The sequence below is a fragment of the Triplophysa dalaica genome, chromosome 21 (assembly GCF_015846415.1).
Source record: "Triplophysa dalaica isolate WHDGS20190420 chromosome 21, ASM1584641v1, whole genome shotgun sequence".
Lineage (NCBI taxonomy): Eukaryota > Metazoa > Chordata > Actinopteri > Cypriniformes > Nemacheilidae > Triplophysa > Triplophysa dalaica.
The window spans coordinates 5,275,915-5,299,453 of NC_079562.1; the positions used below are offsets into that span (position 1 = coordinate 5,275,915).

The 23,539-nt window shown below is 38.1% G+C and overlaps 1 protein-coding gene across 1 annotated transcript in view; it reads right to left on the reverse strand.

Moving 5' to 3' along the window:
• Positions 1-23,539, reverse strand: part of diaph3 (diaphanous-related formin 3) — a 215,609-nt gene that overhangs the window by 188,782 nt on the left and 3,288 nt on the right. The window contains 3 exon segments of the mRNA XM_056735197.1: positions 3,715-3,819; positions 8,055-8,228; positions 12,028-12,060. Coding sequence (XP_056591175.1) covers positions 3,715-3,819; positions 8,055-8,228; positions 12,028-12,060 — 312 coding nt within the window.

The following is a 23,539-nucleotide window of genomic DNA, read 5'->3' on the forward strand; positions in this document are numbered from 1 at the left end:
AAGTTTAGCCAAGTAACCGTTCTTCTCGGTTTCTTTTGCTTGTTTTTAAAACTAATCTTCAGGAATTCAGGAATTATTTGCAAATGTGTACCGGAATTTAATGGCATTCAACGAACACGTGCATGCTCAGTAACATTTGTTTAAGTTGTTGCATTGAAACCATCTATACCCTATAATATACCCTATAATAATATACCTTAAAATGTTTCACCATTTGACTCACTAGAAATATAGTTTGGACGGTAGCCTGTATGTAACATTTGCCAAATCTATTACTTCTGCTGTAATGAAGCAGTTGAATTCCACAGCAGGGATCAGTGTGAAAGGGCTATCAGCCCTTTCATCGCCAATGTATTAAAACCCTATAATTATTCTTTATATTCTACAACCTTGTGATATTTTGAACACAAAAGAAAAATGGAGAGGTTAGTTTAAGGTTGAACTTTGTAATAACCAAATCAAAGCATCTAACAAGGCAGATGAATACATTTAATTCCAATACATTTAAATTTAAATTCAAATTCATTTAATTTAATACCTTTCATAACTTTCAGTGCCATTTCTCTTAAATATCTGACACTAACATGAATAATAGATTCCATAAATATTGGAGAGATGCTATTAATGATGTAAAACTGTTCTAAAACCCTCTTATAGTCTGACCAGGGACCATCAAGAGTGTCTTTTGTGATCCTGAATCTATAGAGTTGGTACTCATTCATTAATTATTAAAACATGATGAGTCAACATCCTTCATTAGCTTGCATTGACATGTGTACTGGCAATCCACAATTTCCATATTCATATCCAACTATCTTCGCTATACATAAAAAGCAATACTCTATACAATATTCTGAACACTCACAGTTTAATTTACAATGCATCTACTTAAATGTGTGCTATTTGTATTAAAATGTCCAAGATTTGTTGTTCCCCACTCTTTTAATATCAATTAATGACCACTAAACAAGACCTAATGACAATGCATCAATTCTCAAAAGAGCAAAAGCTTTGACTAAGGTCATCAATTTTAGGTAGAGCAAATGGCAATTAACACCAGCTCTCTGCTGGCTATGACAAGGGGAATGTTTAAAAAGGTGAATATTATTAACAAAGAGAGAGAGGGGGAGAGAGAGACAGAGATAGAGAGAAAAAGAAAGAGAGTGAAAGAAGGTGCCAGAATCTATAGTTTCAATTACCAGGAAAGACGAAGGAGCAGAGCCAAAAGGAAAGGCTTCACCGAGTGGCAATTATTCATCAAGAACATGGACAGGGGGTAAACAACCAGGCCTGAATGTCAAAAGACTAGAGATGGAAAGAGTGAGAGATGAAGAAGGGCAGGGACAGGAAAGTGCATGATACTGAGAGATGGGGAAAGGGAGAGAAATTCAGGACGTTTTTCAAATTTAAAGTAATGTCCATCCATCGAACTACTCAAGGCAGCATAAGGACAGCTTTATTCGAGTATGTACATTTCAAAAACACCAATACATCACCGCCTGTTCTGTCACACTGATTCAAATTTTAAGGGCTCTGCAATGAACTTCAACATAACCTAATATGTTAGGCCTCATAGACAAAACAATCTGTGATGTAAATATAAAGTGAAAAAAACAAATGGTTTAAATGGATGGAGTTCACTTGTAGTTTTATTGTTTTTTTAAACGTCCTTACCACTTTAGTACTCTTTGCCAGAAAGAGTTTATTACGCTTCAGCTAATGGACGTTTCGGTGTCTTCCTTTAAATATTTTATATTATTATTTATCAAAAGACTTTATTTTCCTTTCTGGAAAAACACCTTTATTGCCTTCAGAAGGTTTTATTCCATCTGTGTATCTCAAATCAACACGGAGCAGCATCATTTATATTTATTTCAAGGACGATAAATGTTGGGTCATCTACTTCAAGGCCATTTTTCTGATGCAATTCAATAGATTTCAAGATATTGGGAGTTTTATCATGATTGCCCAAGCTCTATGTGTTCCAGCACTCCAAAGGAAAAGAGACTAAAGCTGATTGGAGAAAAACCACAAGTCCTGGCCAGCCACTCCAGATAGAAAATGCAATCCTAATTGAATCATCCTGAAATCTCCAAGTACTCCAAAATAATTAAATTCTCAGTGGAAAGAGAGGAATGGCATTATAATTAAACTCCCTTGTTCTCTCCTACCATCATTTGCAGGCTGTGTAAACGAATGCACAGCTAACTGACAAGAGGATTAGATCAGGGAATTAATTTCTGCAAAAAAAATGCATTTCTATTCACCTTGTCTGAATCCTGCATATCGAGTTTTCACTTGTGTAGAGCCATGTCGTACAGTGGAAGAACATGAGGATTTGTTGAACACACAATTTCTAATACTCGTACGCTTGTCAGTCCGCCTCGCCAACACATAGGGACTTAAAAACAGACAAACAAGTCCCTGAATGGCCTGGCTTAGAATTCAGGAATCAATCTAATGCAGATACCTTCAAGCTGCATGTTTCAGCGAGACTGCTCGGGGCAAACACTCCCAAATGTTGTTTTGAACACCTGCTGCAATTTTTTCTGTTCCCAATGCTGAACACTTAAATCAATTCACCAGGCAGCTGGTTTTTAACATACAAGTTGAATCAGGTATGGCAAGCTATTTTCAATTTCAATTCAGCTATTAATGTTAAAGCAAACATGCAGACAATAGCCAATTTCACACATGAAACCTGTTAAATTGCAGTAAAATTGACCTTTTACAGTTAATGTACCCCATCTGCTATTCACACATGCAGCAGTCTTCTATTGCTAGCGTTTCTTTATAAGCATCAAAATGCTGTCAAAGCTTTGTGATGTCATTTGCTGGAAATAACCTATAAAAAGCGGCACTATTTAATTCTCAAAGCAGGCAAGTTATTTTGGCATAAATAAGAGAATCTTTATATGTTCCAGTAACCTGTCAACTAATTTCCTTTTCCACTTATATAGAGAAAAGTATCAGCACAACAACAAATTATCACAATTCCGGGTCCCATGTCATAGGGTTACAGCTAAACATTGCAGAGAAACTGCATTAAGTTCTTCAGAATGCTGTGAATGGCTCAAACTCCCTGACAGCAGATTTATTCCACCAAAGTGTCCATTATTCATATGTTCACTGTGTTAGCACAAGGCATCAATACAAAAATATTCCGGCAGGACCGGCACCTGTACGACATCTTAAACTAGAAAATCGCTGGAGCTGATTTTTAAAACCTTCACAGTGAAATTTAAAGGGGAGTTATTTTATAATAGCTTTAAACTAATATCTCTATTTTCAATAGTATTTCTGCTTCATCCTTCATTTTCCTTTACCTTTTCATGTTTTCTATTTTTTTAGGCTTTGTAAAGTACATATTGGGACATGATGTAAAATCACATCTTGCCATCCTTTACCACAGCAATACGAGTTCATAAGTACACAAGGAAAATCAACGTCTCCCTCTCACCTCAGGAGAAGAGAACAAAGATACAAACTAAAATGAGGGCAATCATCTCAGATAAATACAGTCTTTAGCTTGTCAATGTGCTCATAAGAGACCTGTAGTTATAGATATTTTTATCAAGGCGAACCTACAAGTACAATAAAAGACACACACGCTTGGCTCGGGCACACAATAACTGAGCTTGAGTACAACCAAGCAAATGTCTGTGTGTGCACGTGTGTGTTAGTGTATGTGGCAGGAGTTGCTCTTTGACTTACGGTTTTCGCAGCTGTGATGATGTACTGAAGGACCATCTCCCGTTTCGTGCTTAAGTCCTTCTCTCTGAGTGGTGTTTTCTTTTCCTCATTAAGGTTCATATCCTCCTGAATCACAAACCACACAGAGGAGAAAGCATGTTAATACGACAACCCTTGGACATCAAGAGTTTAGCTAAATGGATTAACAAAATAGACACTCGTTTGTATGTTTCTGCTCAAAGTGCGATTTTCTTGTGGGGCGATGGTTGATGCTAATTTATAGGGCAGATTTGGAGGTTGAGTTTTTACTATTTTGTCTCGGAGGTTTTCGATTTCTCTGTAAAAAAAATCATGAATTCGATGGTACTAAGGTGCAGTGGAATATCCAGGTCAGGTTATGTCTGTTTATTTGTGAATTTCGCAACAGTACTAAACATACATATTTATGATTAACACACCTGTTCTTTATAGATCTTAACAATGAACAGACAGAAAGTCAACCTTCACTCATTATGTAGATTTGACAGCCAGATACTTTGTTGAAGCATTTTATGACTATGAAAGAGGAACGAAAATGAAAGAAAAAGACATGAAAATGAATTTTGATGTTCAGGGTGTTTAAGGAATACTTAAAACAATCTAAAAATCTAAATTCCCTGTAAATTATCTTGTGAAATAAGGTATTTAATTGCACAATACAATAAACGTACAATAATAAATGAAGCAAAACTTAGCTTGTCACATGATCAGACATCATTAACCTACCTATTTGTCTACCTTTACTAAAATTTGTTGTTCCAAGTACCACCTAATAACCGCCTCAGAAAATCAAATGAATAAACACTTAAAGTGGAGGTAACATGCCATGTCATGCATTATGACTTCTTACTGTTGGCTTCTCATTAACATGGTCAACTTGATTAAAACCAGTTTGATGTATGATGTAGTATTTCTGTGCTTGATACACTCACCCAGCACTCCAAATTGTTTCGTTAAGTTTTTTTTAAAGTCTGGATCCCTGTTTCGTAACAGGGATCCTATTTCTTTTATTGGGCAATTCTCCCGGAAGAGTACAGCAAGGCGAAAGAAAGAGCCCGCCCACGCACCTATGGACGAGCCAGACCCACTTGCCATCAAGATTGTCTGTGCTGCATCGATTTTCTATACAAGTCAATGATTATAGATTTAATACAAATTATAGATGCAGTATCTCACAGGAGTGCACCCCTTACATTTTTGTAAATATATAATATATCCTTTCATGTGCCAACACTGAAGAAATTACACTTTGCTACAATGTAAAGTAGTGAGTGTACAGCTTGTATAACAGTGTAAATTTGCTGTCCTCTCAAAATAACTCAACACACAGCCATTATTGTCTTAACCGCTGGCAACAAAAGTGAGAACACCCCTAAGTGAAAATGTCCAAATTGGGCCCAATTAGCAATTTTTCCTCCCCGCTGTCATAAGATTCTTTATTGTGTACAAGGTCTCAGGTGTGAATGGGGAGCAGGTGTGTTAGATTTGGTTTAATCGCTCTCACACTGGTCACTGGAAATTCAACATGGCACAGATCTCTTTGAGGATCTTAAAAAAAAAAAAAAAAAAGTAATTGTTCTACATAAAGAGGCTATAAGATTGTTGATCTACACAAAATAGAAAGTGGAATTAAAAACGAAATGGTTGAAACAATAATAATTTCCCATTTCCAACATCAGGGCAATAAATAAGAAGTTTTAATGGACTGGAGATGTTACAAACCTGAATGAAAGAGAATGTATGTCTACATTGTCTTAATGCACGGCAAAGAGGATTTTGTGGTCAAATAGTTTTGGTTCGAGAATTGCCGAAATTAGTTGAATTTTGGAGTAAAAAAAAGGAAAAATGCACCTCCATCACCACAAGTTGTTTGGGACACTGTTCAAGAAGGAAATTCTCTCCTCTCATGCTTAAGTTAACTACACCACAACTGCCGTACTGGAACTTCAAACAGGACTGTGTTCTATGAAATGCTTTTTTTTCCAGCAATAACACAACAGCCTTGGTGCACACAGGGATAAGAAAAGTGCCCCGTGGCCACAGTTAAAGGGGTCAAATGACACAGCAAAAACAAATATTATCATTTGTTTCAGATGCAATGCAATGTGTAAACACTATTTAAGGTTAAAAAACGCTGTATTTGCATGTTTGCATCTACTCTTTACCCTGCCTCTCTGAAAAGCGCACATTTTTTACAAAGTTAATCAGTCTTAAAAGCGAGGTGTGCTGTGATTGGCAGTTAACCAGCGTCTAGTGATTGGTCAAACACTGCAAGCGTGTGACAGTTCTTAACATATTTGAAACATCAGGTTCCAAAGCAATTGTACTGATAGGTACGTCCAACCTCCTTTCGTATACATTTGGGCAGACTTAGTCAAATCATACCACGAATTGATATACCACCAGATCTTCATGGTTGTGGACCTACTTTTATACCAGAGGTTCTGAACATCTTGATCAGATATATGTTATCATGATTTATTTCAAATACCAGCAGGTTTAAAAATCAAAACCTGACTTGCTCTTATAGAAATATTATAACGGGTCGTGGTTAGATCTTCCATCAGTACATTGGTTCAAAACAAACATCCAAATCAACAAAAAATGGGTTACTGAACACAAAATCCTGCCATAGCCATCCCAGTTCCCTGACCTGAACCCTATAGAAAATGAGTGGGATGAGCTGAAGAAGAGGGAGCACCAACATTTGCAGGATCTGCAGAACTTAGAAAATGCCAATTTATTTTTAAAGCCTTCTTTCCTCATATTTACCAGGGGTGCCAATAACAGTGGAGAACACTGTTTATGTCGTGTCCGGTCTCTTCATGTACAACTAGTGGTATGCGTACCACAGTTTGAGAACAACTTTTCTTTTGTGTCTCTGTAAAGAACCTTTTAAGCACCTTTCTAAGTGTGTAGCAGATATTTATGGATTACTGAAACCCTCCAATTCACAGAAGCAACATGTCCAGAACCAAAGATAACTACAGTAGCACACTGCGCATTTTACTACATGTATCTGACAAAAAAAAAATATTTACAACTATAGTCATTACCAGATAAAGCAAAGAAATCTCGTAGAAAATACAGATCGATAAAATCAATACAATTGAGAGGAAGAACAAGACATTGAGAGGGAAAATGCTAATGGCTCCATACAATGTTAACTGTCCTCTGGTCTTATGTCCCCTTTCCTCAAAACACACTTTCTTTTCTCAAGATGATAGATCAGCAGCAGGGCCATTTAAGATTTTACTGATGGGCTTGCAGCTCTGATGCAGACTTTGCATGTCAGAGAGAGAAAGCGGTGGATGCTGGGATAGATGCGGATAGGGCACACAGCGGAAAGGCATCCATTACCACCGTTGGCCCTGTCACCTCTGCTGGCATGCTCATGTATCCAAACCCGTACTTGCCGTGACTAATGACTGCGTCTCTGCCCACGTTATCCGCACTCTCCCTTCCTACCCAGCAGTGGTTGCTCCTGTCACTCAATCCTGCGCTTGGAGAAGCTGCTGAACCGCTAACACCACCCCCACTCGTAGAGTGTGCACCTACAGGGACCTCTATACGATAGCACTCTGACAATGGAGGATTGTGGAAAATTTTACAATGACACTAGAGGGGAACTAACATGCTTGAGACGAATGCTTGGCTGATTTTTAGTTCAGTTTGCAATTTAAGTGCAATTGATGTTAACTTCAACAGCAGTAACAGAAGTGTTTGAAAATCTAAACATAGAAAAAATACAAAAGTCTCTAAAGTAACATAATATCACTTAATACATCAGAAACTTGAGAAAGTAAAGAAATGAAAAGTCACAAAAATATTCTGTTTACTCCGAACAGACAGAGAAGAACTGTCCCTGCCGTTTAGTCTAGTCTTTTTTCCCACTGCTTTCCCTTTTTGAAGGTAAAATGTATATACTTGAGTCTTATACAATGATCTAGCACGTATATCTAAACAATTTACTACAATTTATACAATAAGCCTTGACAAAATATTCACACTGTGTATAGAGGGTATGGACGTGTCTTTTTTTGTTCCTCCTCACGGCTGCCTTTACTTTGAGTGCTTACGGACACAAACATTATTGCATAATTTCTTATAGCACGAAAATGTTTTCTGTAAAGCTACTTTGAAACAATACACATTGGGGAAAAGAAAAAAATTCGGAAACAGAATGGAGGAACTTTGTAAAAAGTTACAATTCTTAAAAAAAAAAATAGTATTTGATTAGAATTACTTGAATAGATAAACATGTTAATTAGAATAGTGCATCCCAATGCTTTTGTCGATTTATATTATTATAACAATCTTACCATCATTTTCTCAAAGAGGGCCAGGATTTCCTTCTCGGATGTGATCCTTGAAGAGAGGTCCTCAAATTCAGAGGGGGTAGACCAGTCACCTGAAGAAGAGTTCTTGGCCATGTGGGACAGGTGAGGACGTTCCTTTTTACTGCCAGGAATCCGGATGCTGGAAAACCTGTCCAACTGAAACAAAGGTTTTTTTAGTTAGGGTTAGGTAAGATGACTGTTATCATCAGAGTTTTTATTAATTTCTCAACTGCTTAATGTTTCTGAAAACAAGACAAAAAGCATGTTAGTCAACACCACATCACAAAACATGTTATGAGCTGATGTTTCCGTTCTTTTCTTTAACCTCCTTCCTTATTCAAAGAGTCAGGTTTGATTAAAAATCTCTCGGTTTCTAGATGTATCTGCTAAATTCAGGCAGCATAACAAAACAGAGCGTCTGAGAATCCGCAGAGACACAGTAACCCAGCATCGATTTATATTGAGGTGGTGGGCCCCCGCATCACACAGATAATGATTTCCTAATTGGATTAGATTTGTCAGGGAGCTGTTTGCTCTCCCCCGGCCTGTGAGCGCAACAGGGAGATGGGCGATTTAGATGTTAGACCTAGCCGAAAAGGTAGGTGGTTTATTTTCAGGGGCCTTGCCCCTTTCATTCGGGGGTGGGTAAATTAGTGGCAGTTATGTTTGAAAATATTTTTCTCCAACGCCACCCGTCGTGCATTACCAGAGTGAGAAAGAGGAGCACCACACTGAGATAATCAGCAACGACACTGATGTAAAATTAATTAAACACAAGCAGTGGATAAGAGTGTAGGTAGAGACTACAGTGTGTGAAGCCAGAGCACAGAGCGAATGTGTGGTGTCTGATACCGTACGACACCATCATCTGTCTAATTTGGTTTGCTGTTGCCCTAAAGCACCTCTTCGCTACATTGAGTGATGGCACTGATCAGTTTAATCACAGAGATTCATCCCCAGCGGAGGGAAGAAGCAGTTTGCTATTCCACACTCGTTGCCGGTGAATAGATAAATAAATATGTGCAGCCAGCACCTCGATAACAACAACAGACATCATACCGCAGCCAATGCGAGCTGATCGAGATGATGAAGTGCTTTTCAGGGCTGTTTAGGTGTTTATGAGTCTGCAGCTTACTTCCAATGCAATCCCTCTCTCTCTCTCTCTCTCACTCTCCTTTTTCACCAACAGACACTTTGATGTTATACTAATGGCTCCATTCCCCATAATTTCTCTTCTGATCACTTTAGCATGCCCTACTCCAGTAATTCAGCCTCTCAGCACCAAAACACTTTTTCCACCATGACCAAACATCAGTCCTAACCTAGAGAAGACCACCCCCATTATCTAGGAACATGATTCACCCATATAAAACATGTGCAAACCCATTCTGCTGCCTCACATACTCTGCTGTCCCTCAGCAAAATGTCATCTTGTTTGTCAGAGACTGACGCATACCTGTGTATTCACTTTCTCATCATTTTGGTTTTACATTTTAAACCCAGTGTTTCCCATTCATTAATGGTGGGCGCCCATAGTCTAATTTGTGCCGTCATAGCTTAAAAAATAACCCAAAAAAAAGTATACGTTACCTCTCATAACAACATATCATTGTGTTGTCTGTTTCCCATATTGATTTATTCATCGCGGCCACACTACCCACCACTGGCCGCCATGAATATTATTTATGATTTCCATTTACATTTTTATTTTACTATTTAAAATTGCTTAATTCATTGTAGAGTTGCGAACGCTCAGCGTCTCTCTCTCTCCCTTTCTTTCCTCCCTTTCTATCTCTCACATGTGGCGGTGCATTCAATTTGCGTTCCTTCGTGTACTTGCATTTCTGCTAAAACATCAACAGTTGCAGATGTTATTGACAGAGAAGACGGCTGATTGAGTTTATATGACTTAACGAAAGGTTAGCACAGTTTCCTGCACACCCTTTCTCTGTGTGCTTGGTGTGAGTTTGTGTGCGAGCTCTCGGTTCTGTACTATGGTTCTGTAGTTGTAACTCTGTGTAACAGCAAAAGTGTATTCTCCCATATTTCTGAATTTGCGCCGAATTGTCTCCGCTATACGTGATCTACAATAAAACTATTTTGTGCTCATAACGCAAAAACACATAGCCATTAAGGCTACGCTGCATGAGGCAAACAAGAAATATAGCCAAAATCACCTCATATATCCGCTCTTCAATGTAAATGTATGATGATTTTGTCAGAAGATGTACAAATTATGAAAATGGAATTCCGTTGCGTTAAAATACAATATAATGTGGTAGATCAGAGAGTAGAAGCGATTTCAAGTGCCAACACAAGACCAAACGCAAATGATGACGTCACAAATATGTTCATTAATGTGTGATGATATCAGCACCACAGACTCTGTCAGAATCCTGTGCGAAACACTGTTTTCACTTATTGATATTTATTCTCAATCAATATTTATATTTTTGAGCTGCATACTATGCTTTTTTGTGGCCAAGACCAATAGTTAGTCATATGTTATTAAAAAAGATTTGAAAATAACTTTATCTCTATATCTAGCAAAACCTTGATTCTCATTTATTCAAGAATCATGCAGCTCTAACTGATTTATACATTTCAGACAGCACCTGACTTTGGTGTGTCTGTGTAACAGAGTGAATGTCCTAATGGTGTCTACCTCATCACAGTCCTAATTACTCTGTTCCTGGGTCTAACTTCCCTCTGGGCTGTCCGGATCAATACCAAACCCAACAAAAACAAAACACATTTTGATGCCAGTAAATAATGCAAAAAAAAATTTAAGGCTACAATAGCGATCTTAAAGTAGGAGAGAGATGGAAAAAGTGTAAAGGACCCTGGACATAAAGGATTAAAGGAGAGAAGATTAAAATGTTTTGAAAAAAGACAAAGAAGACGAATAGAGCGTTAACAGGGCAGGAGTGAGGAAAGCGAGAAGGATGATATGAGAGCGACGTGAGGACAGGGATGATTGCAGTGCTAAATGCTAATGTTTGGTGCTATTTAACATGAGGGTGAAAAACAGCCACTGAGTTCCATCGATAAGGTGGTCCAGGTGCTGCTTAAATTAACTGACTGCTCCACTTCATGACCCGAAGACCCCCATCCAAAATATTTCATTTCTTTCACTGCTGCTAGAGGAAGCAGGTCCAGCTGGAAAGACCTGATATCCCTAAAATGTTTAATACAATTCTGCCAAGTACATGAAATTATAAGATGGTTCAGAATTCAGTGCAACGCCATTTGGGTCTTTTTACTCTTCACTTGAAACAAGGAAATAAACACATTTTTCATCATTGTAAAGGACACAATCAAAAAACGTCTCTCTAATCTAAGAGAATCTCATCTAATGGGTGTTTAAAAGAATTGTGATATCTGCTCATTTTAAGCACTCTAATTAATTTTACAAATATGGAAGTCAGTGCTTCAATAAGAAATATCTGTGCAGAATTTGAAATCATTTCATGTTCCAAGGGTTCATCTCGAACAGGTCTAATGCAATCTGTCCCATTTACTATATGAAGCATCAATACAAGCTTTATGCATAAATAATGACATTAGCGTTAGTTGAGTGTTAGACATGCACAAACTGAATCACTAGTGTTAAAACAAGCACTGAAAAAAGTAAAATGCTACAAGTGCTGAAAAATAATAATATAAATAAGTAAAAGTATATTTAACATGGTAGTAGATTGTTGAATTTAATCGAGCCAGAGCAAACAGCCTTGTGTGTAACAAGAAATTGCTTTGAATGAAGTAATGTGGTTAAGAGACTCAAAAGCTGTGTCAGGTATTAGCCATATTATGGTTAATAATGTGCAATGTCATTGAGAGGAACTCAAATTTAAGATGTCAGCCTGCTGTTGGTCAAGATGTAAAGTAGTATGAGAAAGAATGGATGTCCAATGGAACAAGTGAGAAAAGCCTGATGTTTAAAATGGAATCTTACCACATCATCGGTAAGTGTTCTGATGTTTAAGTGCTATGAACAGTGGGAGAAAAAAGAGAGAAACGTGATTAGAATAATTTCACAGTGGCATTGAGGATGACATTGCCGTCCAAGTGCATGGAGAAATGACATGGCTAAAGCAAAGCTTTAAGAAGTCAGTAAAAACTTGCTAGCCTACATCTAGATGAACAAGGAATTACAGTGTGAATTAACTTTAATTATTATTTTTGACAGTTAAAGACTGCATTTTACCAAAACACACATTTTGACGACACACCTCAGTCTTGATAATCAATTTGACCCTGTTTAGAGGGTAACCCTGACTGACTAACTTGCCACTGTAACCAGGACACTTCAAATGAATAAAACAACTATTTCTAACCCCACTTAATCAAATGTCAAAATATAGTCATAGAGAAAAGATCACAAATAAAATTTTAGTGTAACATGTAACCATACAGGCACAATGATTAGTTAACATAATCTGATATTAAACAGCTAACAGTAACATTTCCAAAGTCTCAAACTGTTCTGCCAAATGTGCATTTTATGAAGTCTACTAAACTTTAGTTTGCATACATCTAATTTCTCAGATCAAATGTGTTGATTAGACCAAAAAAGACATGTGTGCATAAATATATACACAAAGAAATAATTGGAAATAATAGTGCACTTCCACTCAACCAGGCATTAAAACAAATGTAAAAAATGACAAAAAATTTGACTTCAATATGGGAACAGAGAATGTAATTGCAGCCAGTGCAATTTTGTAACTGCTTTCTTCTGTACATGCCCACCCTTGCGTAAAGTAATTTGTGTAAAAGACAAAAAATTCACAAACGATTGTAAATTATAAATGTTCCTCTGTGATATATGAATGTGCTAATCTGCAATTGGAATGTCTGCATGTTGGATGAATGACAAAATTAGACCCATCTGTTGCTCTGGAGCATGCTTGTGTGGTGAACAATACTGGTTTTGTTGTGCTCAAGAAAACCATGCTTTGCTTCTGGAGTACAATACTGGAATAGCATGAGAATTATTATTAAAGCAGAAGTAACGCACATTTTCTGCCAATCTCATATTAATGAACTTCTATCGCTGCACGATAGAGAGCATCCTGACCAACTGTGTCACAGTCTGGTACGGGAACTGTTCTGTTGCTGAGCGCAAGGCACTGCAGCGGGTGGTGAAAACAGCCCAGCGCATCACAGGAACTACACTCCCTTCCATTGAGGACATCCAGAAGAAACGCTGTCTGCGTCGAGCTCGCAGCATTCTCAAGGACTCCTCTCACCCCGCTCATAGACTGTTTACTCTCCTGCCTTCCGGTAGGCGCTTCAGGTGCCTCCGGGCAAGAACCAGCAGACTAGGAAACAGTTTTTTTCCCAGAGCTGTTTCATTATTGAACTCTGCTCCCCACTGATTTCACTACCTCTCATACCTTTAACTTAATGCTGCTATTACAATGTTTACATTGCACTACAGGGCTGCCATGCATGACGGAACTGTACACACCAGTACTCATGTATCTGCTCTACCGGACTGTTTACACGCATCATTTGCACTCTATACTGCTCACTTGCACACCAGGAACATTACACTGAATGCTCATTTGCACTAATGGACTACTCTCATAACTGCATTAACTCATCTACTGCACTGTAACTTTCATAACTGCATTAACTCATCTACTCATCTACTTCACTGTAACCTTAATAACTGCATTAACTCATCTACTGCACTGTAACTTTAATAACTGCACTAACTCACCTACTGCACTGTAACTCATCTATTGCATTATTGCATCTATCGCATAACTAACTGCATCTACTCATCTATTGCACTATAACTTCAATAACTGCATTAACTCATCTACTGCACTGTGACTGTATATCTGCATCTACTCATGTATTGCACCGTACCTTTAATAACCACATTAACTCATCTACTGCACTGTAACTTTAATAACTGCATTAACTCATCTACTGCACTGTAACTGTATATCTGCATCTACTCATGTACTGCACCGTACCTTTAATAACCACATTAACTCATCTACTGCACTGTAACTTTAATAGCTAATGTCTGTAACTAATGCACACTCAAGTCACTTGCACTATTGTATAGTCTATATTGTTATCTGTTCATAACCTCCTGTACATTAATGTTCACAGTATATAGCCTTCTGTATATATTGTTCATAGTACATACCGATTGTCATATTTTCATAGTACATGCCCAACGTAAATTATTTTCCTAATATTGTATTCTGTATTTATTCACACTGTATATCTGCACTTGCTAATTGCACTTCTGGTTAGACCTAAACTACATTTCGTTACACTGTACTTGTATATGTGTAATGACAATAAAGTTGAATCTAATCTAATCTAATCATCTAATCTAATCTAATCTTGAGTACCTATAGAGTAGTACTGCATATTTCATATCTTCGAAGAGTATTTAGTTTGATCACATTTATAATAGATAGATGCAGCTTTACGATTTTTTCCAAAACAGACAAGCCCTGAACATGTGAAGGTGGCAGGACTACAGCACGAACAAACAATATATCATCGCATTGTCCCTGCATAACTGTTGATTCACTTTACATTTTTGTTGTGTAGCTTTATCAGTTTCTCTTAACTGTCCCATGTTGTCGCTCTAAAACCAAAGGTGGTAGGGCCTTCTCAGTTGTAGCTCCTAAACTTTTACTCCGTGTAACTTCCAGCGTGCGGTTCATGACCTGCACTTTTTAGTGCTGGGACGGCTCCATCTATCAGTTTCAAACAATCTCCAAATCCAGCATCATATCCTTTGTTTATATAACATTCCTCTCCCAAATGCATTGAACAAGGCAAACCTCTTCAAAAACAGATCATCTGTCTCTTACTTATGTGCAATGTAACGTTATGGTCATTTCAAAGCTGAATAAAAAATGTATGAGAATTAAATGCCAATGCCCATTGGGTTATTCACTAGCACGTACCGCAAGCAGGTAGACACCATCCCAGATAGCAGGCATTATAAAAAAGTATTTAACTCCAAACCTACATTTTCACAACCTCCATCCAAACATTTAAATGCTCTATTAATTCCGATAGTGATACACATAATAGTCAAAAAGACACACACAGTGCAGTGTGGCCAGGCATCACAGCCATCAGTCTTGCTTCATTATGGAGTCAAAACAAATTAACATGCTCCGCTGTAAACATGAAGCTCTGGTGATCAATCAGAAAGCATGTGCATGGGAAATGACCTTCATTACAGAAACGCAGCCCTCCAAAACACAAAAACGATCATTTATTGAACCACCTAAAACAAACCAAAACTGAGATACTTCTTACTGAATTTTGCTTTTCTTTTTTATTTACAGATCAAAATCACAGGGCTCCAGACTGTGCATAAAACGGTATGATTTGTGAGCAAAAATTATAATTTGCGAGTGATATTTTTGCAGAGATCGTAGAATCTTGTAATCTCAAGGTTGGACTGCTGCAAGGCTCTCCTGCTGGTCTTCCTGCAAAGGCTATCAAACCGCTCCAGCTGGATCAGAACGCAGCACGTCTCATCTTCCAACAGCCCAAAAGGGCTCATGAGACACCCTTATTCATCTCTCTCCACTGGCGACCAGTTGAAGCCCGTATCAGATTCAAGTCACTAATGCTTGCCTACAGGACTATCACTGGATCTTCACCGGCATACTATCACACCCTCCTAAACTCCATCAAGATCCCTGCATTCAGCAAACCAGACGCGTCTTGTATTGCATTCCCATAAGAGCAGTTAATCGCGTTCTTGCTCATTCAAAACTCCATCCGGGTGAAACATTCTTCCTAACCCTGGTCCGGTCAACCACATCTCTCACAAAATTAAAAAAAATACTTAAAACCCATCTCTTCAGTGAATACTTGACAGACAAATCAAAAGGAAAAAAAACTAACCCTCTCTCTTTCTCTCAACAGGTAGTGGTCTAACTTTTGTTGAAACCAGTAACTTTGTATTGGCACCTATTGCAGTACTGCTCCTGTGTGACATATCGCTCCTTAAACTCCTTGTAAGTCGCTTTGGATAAAAGCGTCTGCTAAATGACTAAATGTAAATGTTTAATCCTAAATATATATTTTCTTTAACTATCCTGAAATGCATTGTTTACATTTATGTCACCAAATATGAAACTTAAATATGTGTGCTTTCTGCAGAGCACAAACCAATTAAGTCTTCCACACAAATTAATATAATAACAAAATAGAATTTCTATAATAAAGGCAAAGCTAGATAAGAGTGACTCCTCTGGTTATAAAATAAAATCTTCTCCATACATGGTTGAGAGAAAAAGCAGGTTAAAAGGGCCCCAATGTGGAGCACTTGAGAACATAAAAGTCATGTTTCGGATATTAATTAACTTCACACAATAAAGATTCTCACAGCCACCAGGGCGTGTCTAAACTACCGCCGTTTCGTCATCCAACTCCCCACCCGTGATTCTCACAGCCTTTAGCCATCTACAAACTCATATTCAGATTCCTTTATACAGATTCATAAGCAGCAAGAAATATCATGTTCTCCAAGCAGTTAGAGGCATTCCATTCATTGCATCATGGCAAATCAGTTTACTTGAAACCCTCTAACTACTGTTGGAAGTTTTTGAAGATATCATAGTAGTTCTCTATTTTAAAGCTTGACAAACATCTTGATAGTAGCACTAATCATTTACAGCAAGTGTGACATGACCAAAAGAGAAAAACTCCTATTGATTGACACCGCTACAGAAGAGAAAAAGTCATTGTTTTATACATAGAGAAGAACACCTCTTAGATAAAAGGTAAGCTATTCTGACCAGAGACCAGACAAACCCAAACAAAAACAGTCTGTGTACAGGGAAGGAAAAGCAGTAGGAGATCCTCATTACAGCAGAGCAGAACTGCAAGGATTGAGTTCAGGTCTTCTAATGAGATCAACACACCCAGCACCGTAAGCTAGCGGCCTTCTCAACCTCAGCCAAGGATGGTGGGCTGACCACCTACAGTAAACAAGAATACTAGAAGAAAGTTCAAGTAATGAAATTCAAATTATGCATACTTCCAACTACAAAAAAATGCAAGCACCATTTGAATCATGTTTCATATAAAGGAAAAATTTAAAAATAAAACCTTATAAACTCCATGTTTTAGTATTAGTATAATACTCGGATTTTGCCCAACACATTTTTTTTCAAATACTAACAGAAGTTAATTTTTTTTTCTTTTTTAATCAAAGTTAATCATCCCAAGGATTAACTAGACAAATACAGTATAAAGAAAAAGCCTGCAGATTCCCTTTGAAGTGTGAGCAACCTTTCAGCTTAAAAAAAATGAAAGGTCAAGTGCACAGACTCAATCATCAACATATTTAACCAAAAACCTCATGGCCAAACAAACTTTTTAACGTTTAGCTACAGTGGCTAAGCTAATTGTCTGATCACATTAATACAGTTGTGGCTAAAATGGGTAGAGCTGTTGCAGTTGTGCGTAAATGTGAACAGTTTCTAAATCCACAGCTGTTTAGGCGTGTTGTTTGTACATTGGTTTTGTTGTATGGTCTGCTGCATCAAGTAGTCATTTAAAAAAATTACAAGTGGCTCAAAACAACTTGCTCTTGGTTGTGCTTCGAGAACCAATGTTGCAGATGCATGAACGTCTTGCTTGGCTGATGGTCAAGCATAGACAATCTGTTAATATGTTAGTATACCTTCATGGAATTATTACCATTCGGACTTCTACATTTTTTTATGATAATATAATTTACTATTCAGATATGCATTTATATTATACAAGAGGGGCGAATAGTCGACAGATCTCTTTACCCTTACCTAAATCTGACTCTATGAAGAGGACCGTGTTTTAAAGGTCAATTGTGTTTTGGAACAATCTTTTTTTGTTGTTGATATGATATATTTGGGAGTAATTGTGATTGTAATTATTGGGTTTTGTATGTATTGTTTGGACCCCAGGAAGACTAGCTGTCGTTTCGGCGTCAGCTAATGGGGATCCTTTTGAAATAAACAAATAAACAAATAGAATTAGGAGTTTATTCATACATAATTGTAACAATAAAGAAAAGTTTGTTTTTTCATATTCGGCAACATAGAAAGATTAAAGCTATGACAAAGTGTATGTAATAAAAGAATTATGTCTCCTGCTGCTGGAAACAGATGCAGTATAACCCTTGTGCAAACATTGTTTGACATGACTAAACCCCATTTATTTCTGCATTAGTAATCATAACTACCCTTGAACTAATACCACTATTTGCATGACCGTCAAAGTTATAGAAAAGTCCTCTACTTCTATTCCTTCTATGTACTGAAAGTACAAGGCTGTCTTGCTTTTCTGCCAGTTGATTTGCCAGCCTTGTACGTTAAGCACATAGAATTGAGAAGCTTGGATTGTCATTCAAAGCAGCTTTTTAATCACCTTTGACGTGATGACCTTCCATTCATACAAATCAGGCTGCACAAATTGGAAGAGCTAAGCTCTCTGACTGGACAGAAGCCACGTTCACACTACCACCAAAATCCGCGACCCAGATCTGTTTACTGCATGACAGTTTGAACAGGACAAACCAGATAGAATCCGATCTTTTTTAATCTGATCTGAGCCATTTCAATATGTGGTCCTAAATCAGATACAGGTCTGATGTTTCGCAATGTTACCTCAGTCTGAACGGAATTTATGCGACTTTTGTGTCAATTGTAGATTGACTTGCGTCATAATTCTGCGCTAATTTAAAGCATCACGCTCTATTCTGTTCACAGAAGTGCACTTTACAGCTCGGTTGCCAAACATTAAGCATCAGATTATAAACATAAGCCCTTGCACTGTCTACCTCACATTAGCCGCACGATGCGATGCAACAAATGACTACAGAATCCGTTATAATGAGAAATTTTGCCACTGGTTACGGCGCAATGGAACTTGCAAACCGCCATGCGAACACTACCTGAGAGTGGACTGCTCTGGGAATGCTCCGGAGTGACGCAACGCTCCCTCATTGCACCTGTCTAATTAAAAGGAATTATTGCCATAATTAACAATGTTACCCTGTATCGCCTGCTTTTATTATTAATAACCATGTTTATTGGGTCACTGCAATCGGTCATCCATCATAACAGTCTTCAATAAAAGGTCATCTCTGTGAATGTCAATGATAGCTGGAAGAACTGTACATACTACATAGCTTTCCAAAGAATTCAAAGTCAAGATCAAGTCAACTTAAATGAGCTAAATGATTATCAATAGAGAACCTGCTTTGAACAAAAATGGTACTGACAGGGTTATGGGGCTTTACCTAGTGGCAGTTGCTAGGAAACCCTGTCTCCCAACCCAGCCAGGCTGGGCGTGATGAGGTGAATGAAACAAACAACTAGTAGACTAGGAAGGTATGCATGACTGACATAGGTGAGATTTGAACAAATTTAAATTAAATTAATTTTACAATTTTACGTGCATATACCTATCAAACTAAATACAAAAAAAGAGAAAATCATTTGAAAAAAATCTCAAACATCACTCCAATTGTGTCAGTCTGTCATAACTAATAAAGAAGAAGAAAAGCTTCAGCACAAAGGCCAGCTAACAAGCAGGTACAGCACTGGACATCAAAATGAAACAGTGACTAGATGGGTAATTGACTAAAAAAGGTAGCAGGGGGTCTGACAGCACGAAGGTCAAGCTAAAGCTTTGACTACGAATGCATGAATGCAGATTCCTCCATCGACACTTTGCCAGGAGAGGCTATTAAAATCAATCCACTAGCACCTCAGTAGAGGTGAGAGACGCTAATCATGTCAATTGCAGTCCATTAGGCTCAATCACACCCACCTGCCAGTGATTGTCTTAACCTTGGACGTCAAGACCGTGGAGGCAGTGCAGAAATTGGGCTCAGCCTCAATGCACAGATGCCATTGACAGCTGTCAGACTACCACCCCGGTCTATGCACATCACAGAGGCAGAGTGAGGCAAATACAATTATGTACAGTACGTGTGAGTCTGAAATAGATACTTTAGATACGCTGGACTCGAAATCCAATAAAAGGATGTACGAGGTGTAGTTTCCTGTGTCAAGAGCTCTGTTGTGTAACATATGAAACATATGTATCAATTACATATGCACATTCAGATTTTTAGAAACATAGAATACTTCACAGCATGTTTGAACTATTTTCTAATATCGCTACCTGAATCAGCACTACTTTTACCGATTAATATTGAATTCAATTTCAAAGTTCAATCACAATTACCTTACAAAGTACCAAACTAAGTTACAGTGAGGTAATTGACAGTTGAATATTGACCAGAGGCCAAAGTGTGGTAATGAGAAATGTGTTCATGAAACTTCATTCAGCTTGCAAAAGACTTCAAAGCCAGATACATCTCTGTGATGAAAATAAAAAAGGTTTGCTTGCAGTTATAAACAAAAAAGCATGGCAAATCAGCGAGACAGCTATACGATCAATGCACAAAAACTCCACCTCTTCTAAAGTTTTAGTTGTTAATTAATGAAACTTTTAGATTAAACTTTAAAAGAGATAACTGTATACAATTCTAATAAAATATCTGAGTTTAGTTTACTTATTTTCTTTAGTGAATGAAATGTACTTTATTATTGCTTACGACAATGTCAATTAAGGGATAAATTCACCCAAATCTAACATTATTCAATCTCATGTTGCTCAAAACCTGTATTACGACTCTGTGGAAAACAAATATAAATTTTGAGGTTTTGTGGTCATACAATGGAAGTCAATCCAATTCCTTCGTGTCCTGCAGAAAAAAGTCATGGTTCAAAATGATTTTTCTTTTCTTTCAGTTGTCAAACTCTGTCAGGCACAACAGAGATCACAAAATGAAGTTAAATTAATTTGAAAGGTCCAAAGTATGTTTACATCTATTTTGTTTCGATAACATATTACCTCCACAAAGACACAGCAGCCTGCATGTGCATGTCTGCTGATCTGTCTGGATTTATTTATTTCCCTCATTCTGAGGGTGGATCTCTGGCGCTCTTCCAATCTCCAGGTTTGCGTCCGAAGGGCGATGTGGTCTGTCAGGAGGAAGAGGGGAATTGACTGGGCTGACAGCTGGTCTCCACGGATACAGCTGGGGTCAGGATAAAGAGCCAAAGGCAAGTTCAGAGCTGCATAGCAATCAGCACACCAGGGGACTTTCAGGCAGGGCCGACGGGTCAGGAACAAGGGAGAAAGACACCATCCTGAAACCATATCACACTTCGGGTCTCATCCCCAAACAGCAGAGACATCAAGATGGTAATCTCTTATTCGTTCTTTGTCATGCCATGCTTTGTAACAAACTGCACAACATGGGTGCTGTCAACCAGCCCAACTTGAAGGCCTAGCCAAAGAACACAACGCAACTGTTGAACCTATCACCACCTCCATCAACACATATATTTTAGCAGGTGGAGGTTGAATCCACTACTCATGTGCTGATGCTTTGGTACACTATTGCCATGGTTACAAGAAACAATCTCTTTCAGTGTATGAGTGTGTGTGTGTGTGTGTGTGTGTGGCAGAGAAAGTGTTTTTCATCATGCCAGTCATGAACGCTCATGCGGTAGCTGCTAGAGTCTGTGCTCTCTCTTCCCCTGTTCAATACAGACACTCCTTCTGCAGTGGCTTAGAGTGTTCTCAGACACTGAGCATTGTCACCCCTACAGAATATCACTGTCTGGATCTACAGGGGAGATTTTTCCCTTCAAATATTAATGGACTTTTCTTTCCTACAGAGTTACTTAACTATAGTATCTATATTTATATTTGCAATGCATAGACGTTTGTGTTCATCGTAAAAACATTTTTACTGTGTTTGCCTAAAGGGTCAGCGTTGTCTACAGTATCAAGTTGCTAAACAGTAAGATCCATCTCGGTCTGTGACAGATTTAAACAAAGTCTGAAACATCTTGCAGCTCTAAGTAAACATCCATACAATCTTGTACTACAATCAAAACCTGTCTCCTTGTGAAAATCACAAAATGCCTCAAAATATTGTCAGACAGGATAAAACAGAGGTTGACTCAGTGTGCCTTTTGATGCCACACAGTGCTTTCAAAAATTGTAAGTTGAAAGAAATATTAAAACTGTCTTTTTGCAGAAGGTAAGGAAAGGCATACATCCTACATTTCAGTCTGCACTTGGAAGAGACAACTTCCTGCTGGCTTCGACGACAGCTTAGTTTTCAGCGAGCTTTTCATCACACCAGGAAATAAGTACAGCCGATAAAGGGAACAAGCTATGGCAACTTAGAAACCTTCAGGTGTAGAATGTTTGACACCTGACACCTGAGTGACAGACTGAATAAGTAAATTACCTTTAATACAAATTAACACAAAAATATGGATACAACTAGGGAGAAAGATTAAGGAAATTGGATATAATTGCACTGGCCTTGATAGATGCACTTATTTTTTGGCATTGTTGTTTTGTGCATTTAAGAGAGTCCAATCTATTTTATTAAGGTGAGTCAAACGTTAACTGCACCATTACGGCAGCAGCACATTTTGTAAAAAAAAAATGTAGAAAATCACTGGCAGCTTCTATAATTGCTTTTTCCACATCCATTCTATTCTTTATGCCCAATGCTGCCATTTGCCCTTCCACTTAGGCAAGAGCAGCTCCAGACTCTCACCTCTCATATGATAAATGCAGCCCTCTCACCCTAGAGCACTATACAGTCTAGTACGCATTCGTTTGACTTTTTCTTTCTCGCTTCTTTTTCCTGTTACTAATTTTAGATAGACCCTTATGCCAGGATGTCTTGCCAACAGTAGCAACAGTCAAAAGCATTCCAGACAGACTGTGACATTCAGACAGTGTTCCAATTTTACAAATCTCAATCAACAAGTTATGCAGTTGCACAGTGATGTCTTGCCTGCCCATCACTGTGGAAACATTTCATGTTAAGCTGCTCACAGACTCCTTCACTCCTAGTGAAGGGAGGGAGAGAGAAGGCAGTGGGCTGTCAAAACAGCATGAGAATAAAAGCTAGTAAAATCCATCAAGTGGTTTTGGCTCTGCATGGATATATAACACCAACAAATTTCTTACCTCTTTTCACCCTCAAGTCTCCTCATTCAATTTTGTTCCCCCTAGTTCTTTCTTGCATATCCGCAATATAGACAACTCAATCTGGCATCATAATTGGTGGTAATGAGAGCTGTTTGGTGACCCTCACCATGTTATGTTCCCTTGTTGTTGCAGTATTATGAGCTGCATTGAAATTCATCTCTCTCACATTTGCATGGTCTCTTGCTCGGTCTCTCTCCCTTATTGGAGACAGATGGGGAAGCTGAACATTTAGCCTAGGACAATGCTTTCTGAAGGGTAGCCCAGAATGTCACCCAACAAATTTGAACACCTGCTCTGGCAACTACACCTACCCATCTAAATTGAGCAAGCGATGACTCAACCAAAACAACTTGCATAGGGTTTAGCGGAATTGCTTCATT